The sequence below is a fragment of the Psammomys obesus genome, unplaced genomic scaffold (genome assembly GCF_907164565.1).
Source record: "Psammomys obesus unplaced genomic scaffold, mPsaObe1.curated_primary_1811, whole genome shotgun sequence".
In the NCBI taxonomy this organism is placed as follows: Eukaryota; Metazoa; Chordata; class Mammalia; order Rodentia; family Muridae; genus Psammomys; species Psammomys obesus.
Genome location: NW_026592510.1, coordinates 10,194,755 through 10,206,176, shown reverse-complemented (window position 1 = coordinate 10,206,176; position 11,422 = coordinate 10,194,755). Strand labels below are relative to the sequence as shown.

Below are 11,422 nucleotides of genomic sequence, written 5' to 3'. Positions count from 1 at the left end.
GAAGTGAAATGTTGATACAGACCTGATTCCAGTGCAGTGCTGTTAAGGAGACTCACATGGAAAGTTTGGCTCTGTGAGTGGAAGGAAAGGAGATCTTTAAGGTCCTGTAGGTTCACAACCCCATAACAGTCATGACGGCCATGCCGCTATTACACCAGGACATCCTGCCTGCCAGGTTGATTTGGTGTTTGGTTGGATGTGAGGCCTCCTCCACAGGAAGGAACTTCGTGCCTTGTATTTTCAAAAGCCCGTGGCTGGGATGGGTCTTTGGCCCTGGAGTAGGACTTGCTCATGTTGTTTTATCTCGATGATTATGCTGTCAAAATGCCTTCCAAATACTTATGCTTGAACCAGTAGACCTGGGATGCTCTGAACCTTGGTCTGAAAAGCTTTTGGAGGGGAGAGCAGTTGATGGCAAGACACCCAACTGTTCAAAGTGCTACGAATAAGAGAGCGTGTACTCAGCTCTAAATAGGACAGCTAATTGATCCCACTACCACTAAGGCTCAGGTAACATCTTGGAAAAGAAGGTAGAAAGAACGTGAAATTGGAAGGATAAAGAGGAGTGCCAGGAAAGGCTGTCTTCCGGACCTGGCAAGAATACTCATCACAATCATGAATTCACAGCAGCTATGGTTCCCTATGTAAGATCTACACAAGATCAAGCCAGACAGAACTCTGACACAGATTGGGTGGACAATCCCCAGGCCCCACCTCTTACTGAGGAGCTATTGGCAATGGGTAGTTGCCAATGGAAGGTCAATCATTCTTTTTGGAGGATATAGCCACTGATCCATTTCCCACAATCTCTTGGATTGTCCCTACCCATACACGTATAGGCAGTGTTAACTGTACTTAGTGGGTGTGATGGTTTTAATGGCAAATACCCCCGCTTAGGCTTAAACTTGAACATTTGGTCACCAGTCGGTGGCACTGTTTGGGGAGATTGAGGAGGTATAGCCTTGTTGGAAGAAGTGTGTGCAGGGGGTGCTGGCTTTGAGAGAATGTAGCCCCCTCTAACTTTCAATTTGCTCTGTCTCTCCTTTGTGCTAAGGGTTGAAGAAGTGATCACTCACCTTCCTCCTCTGCCCACCCATACCTTCACTCCTCCTCCCATTATCTACTCTCCCCCCGGAACCACAAGCCCAAATAAATGCTTTCTTCTGTTTAGTTGCCATGGGACAGTAAAAACTATAGTAAGTAATAATATATCAGAAGACAAAAATAATAATATATCAGAAAACATAATGTTGGAAGGGTTTATGTTGGGAGAATAAAAAGAGGTAAAATGGGGAGTAGATATGATCATGTTCCATTGCATATTTCTATGCAAGTCTCAAAAATAAGGAAAAGGGTATAATAGTGGCACAAAGCTTGTGGGAATAATTTGTGATTCCAGCTAAGGCCCACTCCATGAAATGGAACCCACATCCAACACCGCCTGAGTGGCTAAAAACCTGAGGCTACTTAGAGCAGGGGTCTAGAGGAAGACCAACTACTACTGTTTTGCTGAATGAATGGAGCAGTAGAATGACTCCTAACAACACTTTCCTGTGCTCATAGATCTGTGCCATGCTCAGCTCTCATCAGAGAAGCTCCTCCTATTGCGAATGGGAACAAATGCAGAGACCCGCATGCAGCTAGTACGCAGAAAACGAGAGCCCTTGGAACATTCAGCCCTAAAGGGGCTCCTTTTCCATCAATTCCCTCCCCTCAGGGCTCAGGGAACTCTGCAGCAGAGGAAGCAGACAGTAAGAGCCAGAGGGGACGGTGGACACCAAAGAATCAAGGTCATCTAGACACAAGAAGACTGGAGCATATATGAACTAACAAAGACTATTGCAGTATAGAAGAGCAGGCATGGGGTCCTCGAGCTGAAAGGGCACATGGGCACATGTCCTCCTGACCTGGAAGCTCTCTCCAGCTCATAGCCACTTGCAAATGAAAAATTAGTTTTCTCCAAGGGAGACTGAGTGGGCAAACAACCCACTCTTGGGGTTAGGCCCCGCGCCCAGGAGTAGATGGCCAGCACAAGACTAACTCAATGATATATTTGGAGGTTCTTTGGCTCATAACGTTAAGACGGGGCAATTTTTTTTCTGCCTTACAGGTCCTTTGTGTATATATCATGGCTTCCACTTTTGAAGTTTTTTTGGAGTTCCAGTGTGTGTGAAAGTGTGTGTGTGTGTATGTGTGTGTGTGTGTGTGTGTGTGTGTGTGTGTGTGTGTGTGTGTGTGTATGTGTGTGTGTGTATGTGTGTGTGTCTGGGTCTCTACACATTTCTTGTGCTTTTTTTCTTTGGCTCTTTTTCTTTTTGGTTGTTTTGTCACATTCTGACTTGTTTGAGTTTCATTTATTTTATTTTATTTTACTTTTTGTTATCATTCCTTAGATGCCTGTTTGTTTTCTAAGAAGAGTCAGAAAGGGTGTTCATTCGGACAGGAGGGGAAGTGGGGAGGAGCTGTGAAGGGGAGGGGAACCATAATAAGAATATATTGTATGAAAAAAAACAATCCATTTTTCAATATAAGAAAAGAAATTCTAGAGGATGTAAGCGTAAATAAAGGTCATAGACCCGCTGGTCACAAGGTTAGCTTTCTGCTGCCGTTACTTCTCACGGTGGGTTTCCCAGGGCAGAGGCTTCAGTCTCAAACTTTAGCGGTGAAGACAGGGGCATCCATAGTCCCTAGCTAATTCAGTTGATTTGATCTCACTCAACACACACACCCTAAGCACTTCCCCAGGGCAAGGCTGACCGACATTTTTATTAGCAATAATCTCTGCCTTCTTCTGATTATCTGGAGATTTAAGGCCACATAATCACCCCCCACGTCAGAGAGGGGAAGTAGGGGGCGGGGACAGAACTGGCTAAGAGGCCCCAAATCCCTTCTAACACTTGCCTCTTCCCTATCAGCAAGATTAGAGCACTCAAGTCTCTCGGCCGCTGGTGTTCCGATCTGGCAGGCTAGCCTGGGCTTTTTCAGGCCAGGAGGAAGAACAGCTTTGAGGGAAATGCCCAGGGCCCCAGTATGCTGGCTTCTCTGAGACAGAGCAGGGCGCCCTATCTGTCCTCCCAGCGGCAGTGAGCAGACCAGGTGCCCCAGACAGCCAGGAGAGCCAGCCAAGTGGTCTGACTCCCTCAGCCATGTTGAAACAGAGCAACGAGAGGAGATGGTCGCTGAGCTACAAGCCCTGGAGTCCTCCAGAGACGGACGAGGGGCCCAACGCCAGGAGCAACCAGCAGCGCAGGAGCATCTGCTCCCTGGGAGGCCGCACCGGCTCTCAGGCCAGCATCATACCACAGTGGACCGTGGGCAACTACAATTACTACATTGAGGATGACGAGGACGGCGAGGAGGAGGCGGAGGAGTGGCAGGATGAGCTCGCGGAGGAGAACGAGCCTCCCGAGTGCCCCACAGCCCCTCCGGACGTGCATACCGACACTCCAGTCCAGCTGTCCACGCTGAAGGTGAACGTAGGAGGCCACAGCTATCAGCTGGAATACTGCGAGCTGGCCAACTACCCCAAAACTCGCCTGGGCCGCCTGGCCACCTCCACCAGCCGCAGCCGCCAGCTGGGCCTGTGTGACGACTACGAGGCGCAGACGGACGAGTACTTCTTCGACCGCGACCCCGTGGTCTTCCAGCTCATCTACAACTTCTACACGTCGGGGGTGTTGCTGGTGCGAGACGAGCTGTGCCCGCGCTGCTACCTGGAGGAGCTGGGCTACTGGGGAGTGAGGCTGAAGTACACACCGCGCTGCTGTCGCATCTGCTTCGAGGAGCGGAGGGACGAGCTGAGCGAGCAGCTCAAGATCCAGCGGGAGCTGCGCGCCCAGGCGCAGGCCGAGGAGGCGGAGGAGCTCTTCCAGGACATGCGCTTCTTCGGGCCGCAGCGCCGACGCCTCTGGAACCTCATGGAGAAGCCCTTTTCCTCGGTGGCGGCCAAGGCCATGGGGGTGGCCTCCAACCTCTTCGTGCTCATCTCCGTGGTGGCCCTGGCGCTCAACACGGTGGAGGAGATGCAGCACCAGGCGGAGGAGGGCACGGGAGGTGGGGACCCGAGGCCCATCCTGGAGCACATGGAGATGCTGTGCGTGGCTTTCTTCACCCTGGAGTTCCTGCTGCGCCTCGCCTCCACCCCCAACCTGCGGCGCTTCGCTCGCAGCGCCCTCAATCTGGTGGACCTGGTGGCCATTCTGCCCTTCTACCTGCAGCTGCTGCTCGAGTGCTTCACGAGCGAGGACCAGAGGCAGGGCAAGGGCTCCCCACGGGAACACGACCTGGAGACCGTGGGCCGTGTGGGAAAGGTGGGCCAGGTGCTGCGCATCATGCGGCTCATGCGCATCTTCCGCATCCTCAAACTGGCACGCCACTCCACCGGGCTGCGTGCCTTCGGCTTCACGCTGCGCCAGTGCTACCAGCAGGTGGGCTGCCTGATGCTCTTCATCACTATGGGAATCTTCTCCTTCTCCGTGGCTGTCTACTCGGTGGAGCACGACATGCCTGGCACCAACTTCACCAGCATCCTCCAAGCCTGGTGGTGGGCCACGGTGAGTAGCAAGGTGCTTGGACTGCTGCATCCTTTCTGACCCCACCCCACCCCACTCTCACCACCCCACCCAACCCCTGCGCGCCCTCCCAGTCTTTATTCATCCGTCTTGGCAGGCTCATCTCTTGATCTTACCTGATCTTGCTAAAGGATAGATGGCCTCTTCAGCACACGGTTGCCTCCAACAAAACCCAAACGGATATTATAAATCTGGAACAACATCAAGATTGCAGTTTACTAACTGAATTTTACATGGTCCTAAAATTTTTCAAATCCCGATTTGATCTTAAAATCCTTAACACCTAGGTGCTGAGTGGATCCTGTAATCCCTTCACTGGGGAGAGAGGAGGATCAGAAATTCAAGGCCGGCTTTGGCCAGATAGGATGCATGTGAGTTAGAGGCCAGCTTGGTTACTCGAGATCCCATCTCCAAAAAAAAAAAAAAAAAAAAAAAGAAAAGAAAGAAAAAATGAAAAGGAAAGACAGAAAGGAAGAAAGAAAGACAGAAAAGAAAGATAATTAACAACCCCAAAAAAAGGTAAAGTGTGAAAGTGTGGAGAAAAAGAAATTTTTGACAGGAAGAATTTTGAAAAAGTGAAAAATGATCATGTTTTGTAGATTCAGCAAGCCTCTTCATTGTTCAAGCACCCCTTAATGCACACTTAGTGTCCTAAATGGTATAAAACTGACTTCACTTAAACATCACAAAGAAATAGCTGTTGTCACCATGTCTTTTTAAAAGGACAAGAAGTAGCTTCATTTTCTGAAGGACACAGTAGATATGTTACTAGGAAGACTTTGCTGAGCAATGTTGAGCCTAACTAAACCCTTACTGCTACTTGTTCTCGTTAAGGCTGAGTGGAGAGATAGGTCTAAAACTGAAACTACTTCTAGCAGCACTACAGTTCTTTCAGGATAGAGTATAATTGTCCCATTTTATAACCAGAGGCACTGGGGTCCACACAGCTGGAGGTGGTAAATCCAGGAATAAGGTATGTGTCTGTCCTACTCTAGCATCTACGCCCTTTCCTTGCTCTACCACTGTGTCTTGCAAGCTTTAGGTCTTTGTCACACCCTGCCTAATGTGACTGATAATATCCTAGTTGTTCTTGAGTACTTGAGTCTTTATAGTAATCCACAGCATTTCTTTAAAATCCCTATTTCTGGTATACTAGGTGAACCCTTGAAAGATGCTAACCAACTCATCTCAGGTCAGTGCGTGAACTTGCAGGTATGAAAAAGAAATGAATAGATCCTTTGTTTGTCTTCTTAAAGCAGATAGCAATGCCTTGAAAGGTATTAAGCAAAAAGCAAAAGAGCAGATACTTAATACAGCAACATAAACTAATCGCAAGGCTACTGACAGAGCAGTGTGTCATGATGGGTGACTGAGAAGGGGCTAGCCTCCAATATTCCAGCAATTAACCATGATGCTGGGTAATCAATTGTGAGATTTCATCCCATCACTCACATCCCTACTCCCACATCTCTAAAAGAGGAAGTTCTACTCAAAGTTCCCTGCCCTTTAGTGAGTCTTCCTTCCCTTCCCAGCTTAAAGTAAGTTGAACTTTCCTCATCGACGGAGTGATAGCGGGCTCTTCTGAGCATGCGCCTCAAAGGCTGCTGCTCTGATCATTCCATCTGATATTCCAAGTGATGAAAGGTCATCTCCATAGTAGGTAAACCATGTGTACAGATGGAGGATGATTTGTCCCCAGCAAATGACATTTACTTTGGAGGTGACGAAAGTAGGGAGGCAAAAAACAAATCCATATGCTGATGATTAAATAGAAAGTTTTAAAGTCAAATTTTCATTCATCCGAAGATGAATGAAAAGGCTATCATGTATAGGCAGCAGTACTATGGGACTTTCAATTACTTTTAATCCACAATATTTATGTTACATTAAGTATACTAATATAAATATTTTATTACACCTATTAATTTTTATCTTAAAATGAGTTTTTACCTTTACAAATATTTCTGATGTTAAGGTCCATTGATCACTTAATTTCCTGTACTGAAGATTTTTCTCTTTTTGTTAATGAACTCATTTTATTCAAAACCAGTTCTTTTTAAAAATAAATTTTACAACAAAAGTTAAATCACCATTTGTTTTTTTAATCTGTGAAATTGTTTGCCTATTTTAGTTTTTAACCCATGTGAGGGGTTTGAGGGGTGAGGGTGGAGGGCTCTTTACCAAACACCATTTTTACAAACCAAATCCCACATATTCTGACTTTCCCACTTACCAACCTTACTCCATACCAATGACCGCTATCTATTTTATTCCTAGATTTGTACAGTACAAATTATTATGAAGTATGCAACTGATTGCTGTCTTGTGTTTTCTCGCTGGGCAAACCTAAGAGCACAGTAGGAGCAACTTCCTTGAATCTTTTAGGACTGTGTCGTTCCTCAGAGCTGATGCTATGAACTCCGCTCTTCTTGGTACTTTGATTATCTTGCATACTGTGTCCTGAGACATTTTATTATCAGGAAGCAAGGAGGAAAGAACAGCATGAAATGATAGATATACAAAGTGTCTTGTCTCTTAAATGTAGCTGTAGAGTGAGAGGATGGTAAATATTAGGATCGATATTTTGTAAAACCCACGAAAGTCCATCTTCTTCACTGATGATTTGCAGTGTGCCAGGTCATCCCCTAAACACTTAGCATTGAATGATGGGGGGAGGGGACATTTTCACTATGGTGTTTAGACTTTAGTGTAGACAGAAATACAATAATTTCTGTATCGGTGTTGAAAAACATATGGGATAGCGGGATGAGAGCAGTTGGGGTGGTAGAATCTCTTTCTGACGGTATAGCAGAAATGTCATGTTGGAGATGAGATGATACGGAGATCAGGTTTGAACTATGAGAAGAAATTCACTTAAACCCACATGACTGAACAGACACAAGAATCTGAGGAGTGGAATTTTGACAATAATTCACATGCTAATTAAAATTTAAATAAAAATAAAAAAGTAGTAACTGGCCCACAAGCACTTAACTGATCATATATTATTTTTAACTAAAAAACTGAACACTACCGCAAAATACATATGCATTTGTTTATTTATAAATAATGTATGTTACAAGTTATCTTCTGCCAGAGCAATGATGCCAACACCCAGTGACTTCAAACATCAAGCATTCATTTAGTGCATGAGTATAAAAGTGAGCAATTTGAGATAGGTGTGGTAGTACATGCTTTTAATCCTAGCCCTTAGGAGGCAAATCCAGGCTGCTTTCCCTGAGATCGAAGCCAGCCTGGTCTACATGGCAAGTTCCAGGCCAGCCAGGACTGCACAGTGAGATCTTGTCTCAAAATAAATAAGTGCTTGTGATCAACTAGTGAGTTCTGTTTAAACTAGAAGTTCCTTTCATCTGGTGACACCCATCCTTACATCTGTTGGTCTAGCTGGATGAAAGATGGTATACAATGAGGAAACTGGGCTACATGTCCCTCTTATTTCAATAGGCCTGTCTCTCTGGCTGTGGCAAAGGTCAGGGGAGAGGGCATAAACCCAACTATGCAAGCACTGTATCCTATCACTTCTGTTCATATTTGCTCAACTTGTTGGGTTGTAGCTATCAGCTCAACCCAAAGTAAGTCACATGCCCATACTCAGGCAAGGGTCAGGGCAGGTCAGCCCAGGATAGCAAAGCTCTGTGAAATTAATAGAAAATTCCTTAATGGCAGGGAGATATATTACCACACACTCATACATTAAAATGTTAAGATGAAGTAAAAACAAAACAAAACACACATACCAAAAACAAGATATGCTAGCTATTTTCCTTTCCTTTTTTTTTTTGTCTCTGACATAGGGTCTCACAGTGTAACTCTGGCTTATCTGGAGCTCACTATATAGACTAGAATGGCCTTGAACTCACAGGCCTCTGCCTCCTGAGTGCTAGGGTTGAAGGTATGCGCTCCCACACCTGGCTATGATTGATAGTCTCTTATGCCACTCCAGAACTGTATTCTTTGTGCCACATATGAGACACAGATTCTCCAATGCATTCTCTATGTATTGTTTGTTCCTTATCACAACTTATAGAACAACTCCCAAGCTGATCTGCTTTTACTATCTTCCCTCTCTCTCTAACACCAAGCCTCTTTCAACCCTCTGTAATTCAACTCAGTGTTTTAAGAGGAATAAGTCACTTTTTGTTATTGAGAATAATTTTCATTCTTGTGCAGATCTTATATCTGCAAGAACAAATCCCCCATGGAGCCTTACATCTGCAATTGCTCATGTAGATAGACCCTTCTCATCCGTCAAATGCTGGTTATTTGTGAGCGCTCATGTAATAAGAAACACATGTAACATACTAACCTGTAGTAAGTCTGTAACAAATAAAAGCTACCATATCTAATTAGCAGATAGTCTATCACATGGAAGCAATAACCTTTGATTCCAGATCCATTTTAAGGGAAATTAATCTGGGAGTGATCCCTTTCTGTACCAGGGGGAAAGAAAAATTGTGAGACACACAGTAGGGCAAGTTTCTGATTCTGCAGATCAACAGGCCATGCCTGGAGCAGCGCCAGCCATGTGGGGGTTTTCAGAACTGCCCAAGAGTAACAAATACATCCTATGGGCCAAAAAGAGCTCTGTGATGAAGCTGTAACCATCAGCCTCCTGAATGAATTTGTGTTCAAGTAAAAAGGTCAGTTGGATCTTCAACAAATCATTTGCTTTGGACTCTTCCAGAACAAGTTAAAGTTGTAGGAGTCAAAGAGGAAACTATGGCATAAACTCATCACTTCGAAAACACTCCGAAAAGGAAATTTATCTTAGGCTGAGGCACCAGATAATTGTGTCCCACCAAGCTGGCTCCCATCTTCATTTTCCTAAATGATAGTATCATTTCCTGGAAAATAGTTGGTCTTTCCAACATCACTGAAATTTATTTTAATTGATTGCTTGGGGGGAAAATGCATATGTAAAGTGAGTTAGGTTACAGTTAGGAAAACAGAAATGGAAATGAGTGCTTTGCTATGAGGAAAGAGATGCACAGTTAGAAGGAGGGAAGAAGAGAAAATATAACAATGGAGATAATAACTGGAAGAACAAATGGGAGATGATAGTGTTACCAGACTTGGGCCTGCAGAGGTGGCCACTGAGCATATTTATAAGGTGGCACCATGAGGCTTATGCTTAGAGTATTGAGAGTTGCAAACTATCTGAGCCTGATGATTATGATGATGATGGTGGTGGTGGTGGTGGTGGTGGTGGTGGCGGCAGTGGTGGAAACCAGAGTTAACAACAGAGACCTTCATGTCTCCTTCCTCTCCCCCAGTCTCCCAAACATGCCTCTGCACTGCAAAACAGCCATCCAGGGGAACTGGGAAATGTAGCCTGTAGAATCCCAGTTGTGGAATCCCAGAAAAGGGTACTGGGCTTGGGACTGAACTGGACTGCCTGTATTATCTGGCACAGAAAGTGTTGAAATTCTAGCTTCTTCAGAAACAGTTATAGGTGAAGCAACAGCTCAAAGACACTTTGGTTTTGGTTTTGGTTTTTTTTGTTTGTTTGTTTGTTTGTTTGTTTTTGTGTTTTATTTTTGTCCTAAAGGCCCCTGATTTGGGAGTGCACCTCTTTTGTGTCTCAAGTCTTTTGTGTCTTCTTGTTCAAGATGACTTCAGTGGTGCATACCTGAGTATCACGGGGATGGGGAGGTGTTAAATAAGCTGAAGTTGCAGAGGACATCCTTATTGTCTTCCTTTTCGCCGGTAGGTTGAAAGACCCCTGACTTGCATCCATGGTTTCGCTGCAGCTTGGGCCAGTCTCCTTCTTACTGTCCCGCCTGCACTCGTTGTAAAACTGTGACACGCTATAACACCCAGACAAGAGTTACCGTTCGGTGTTCCTCTCATTCTTCCTTTTTTGAGGAATTGCCCCAGAGTGGTTGCATTCAGTACTTGAGGTGGGCAACTAACAGCAAGATTAATTATCAGATAAGGCACAGCCGCTTGTACCCATCTGAATTGTTTCTTTAGGTTATAATCCTAAGGAGGAATGTTTGCAAAAAAATAAAAAAATAAATATCTATTGCAACAGTAACATGAATAAGTAGCCTTTGAAGGACAGCACGCCCTGTTGAGTAGTCTTAGGAGGAAAAACAGTCAGCCTTTACACCCTCTGCTTCTTTGGGAAGACAAGGAAGGAGACTAATGAGTTTCTTAATTAGTTGTATTTTCTGGAATACATTTTATCTATACCCCATTCTTCAGGAGGAAAACTAACATTGCTTGTTGAAGAAGAAATTCAAGTGTGTTGTTCCTGTTGCACAGGAGATCCTGATACTTGTCTGAATGGTGTTTGTCAGGTCGGGATATGTTGATCAGTGAGCAAGCTGTCAGGAGAAGGTCACGCTCTGAGTCTTGAAACTGAGAACTAGGGGAAATCTGTGAGTTTTCAGGAGAATGGTCAGCTTCCAGGATAAGACCGCCAGTTTGGGTAGATTTTTAGATGAATCGCAGACCCTTTGGTCACGTTTCCAAATTCATCTCCTGCTAATGTTTTCACTCTGTGAGGTCATTTGGGTCAACCTGGGGCCTTCAGTGTCAATACCATCTACGAAGATGTGATATATCCCATGTAATCTATGAAAACTTTCCTAAACCAGATAATCCTAAGCCCTACCCCAGAAGCAAGGGACAAAAACAAGGATAGAACCGGGCATAGTGTTACATACCTTTAATCCCAGTACTCAGGAGGCAGAGGAAAGCAGATCTCTGTGAGATCAAGGCCAACCTGGTCCACTTAGTGAGTTTCAAAACAGCCAGAGCTACATAGTGAAAGCCTGTGAAAGAAAGAAAGAAAGAAAGAAAGAAAGAAAGAAAGAAAGAAAGAA

At 44.9% G+C, this 11,422-nt stretch overlaps 1 protein-coding gene across 1 annotated transcript in view; it reads left to right on the top strand.

The window, feature by feature from the left end:
* The first annotated feature begins 3,146 nt into the window (after positions 1 to 3,146).
* Positions 3,147 to 11,422, top strand: part of Kcnv2 (potassium voltage-gated channel modifier subfamily V member 2) — a 10,993-nt gene continuing 2,717 nt past the window's right edge. The window contains exon 1 of the mRNA XM_055613714.1: positions 3,147 to 4,553. Coding sequence (XP_055469689.1) covers positions 3,147 to 4,553 — 1,407 coding nt within the window. The remainder of the gene's footprint in view (positions 4,554 to 11,422) is intronic.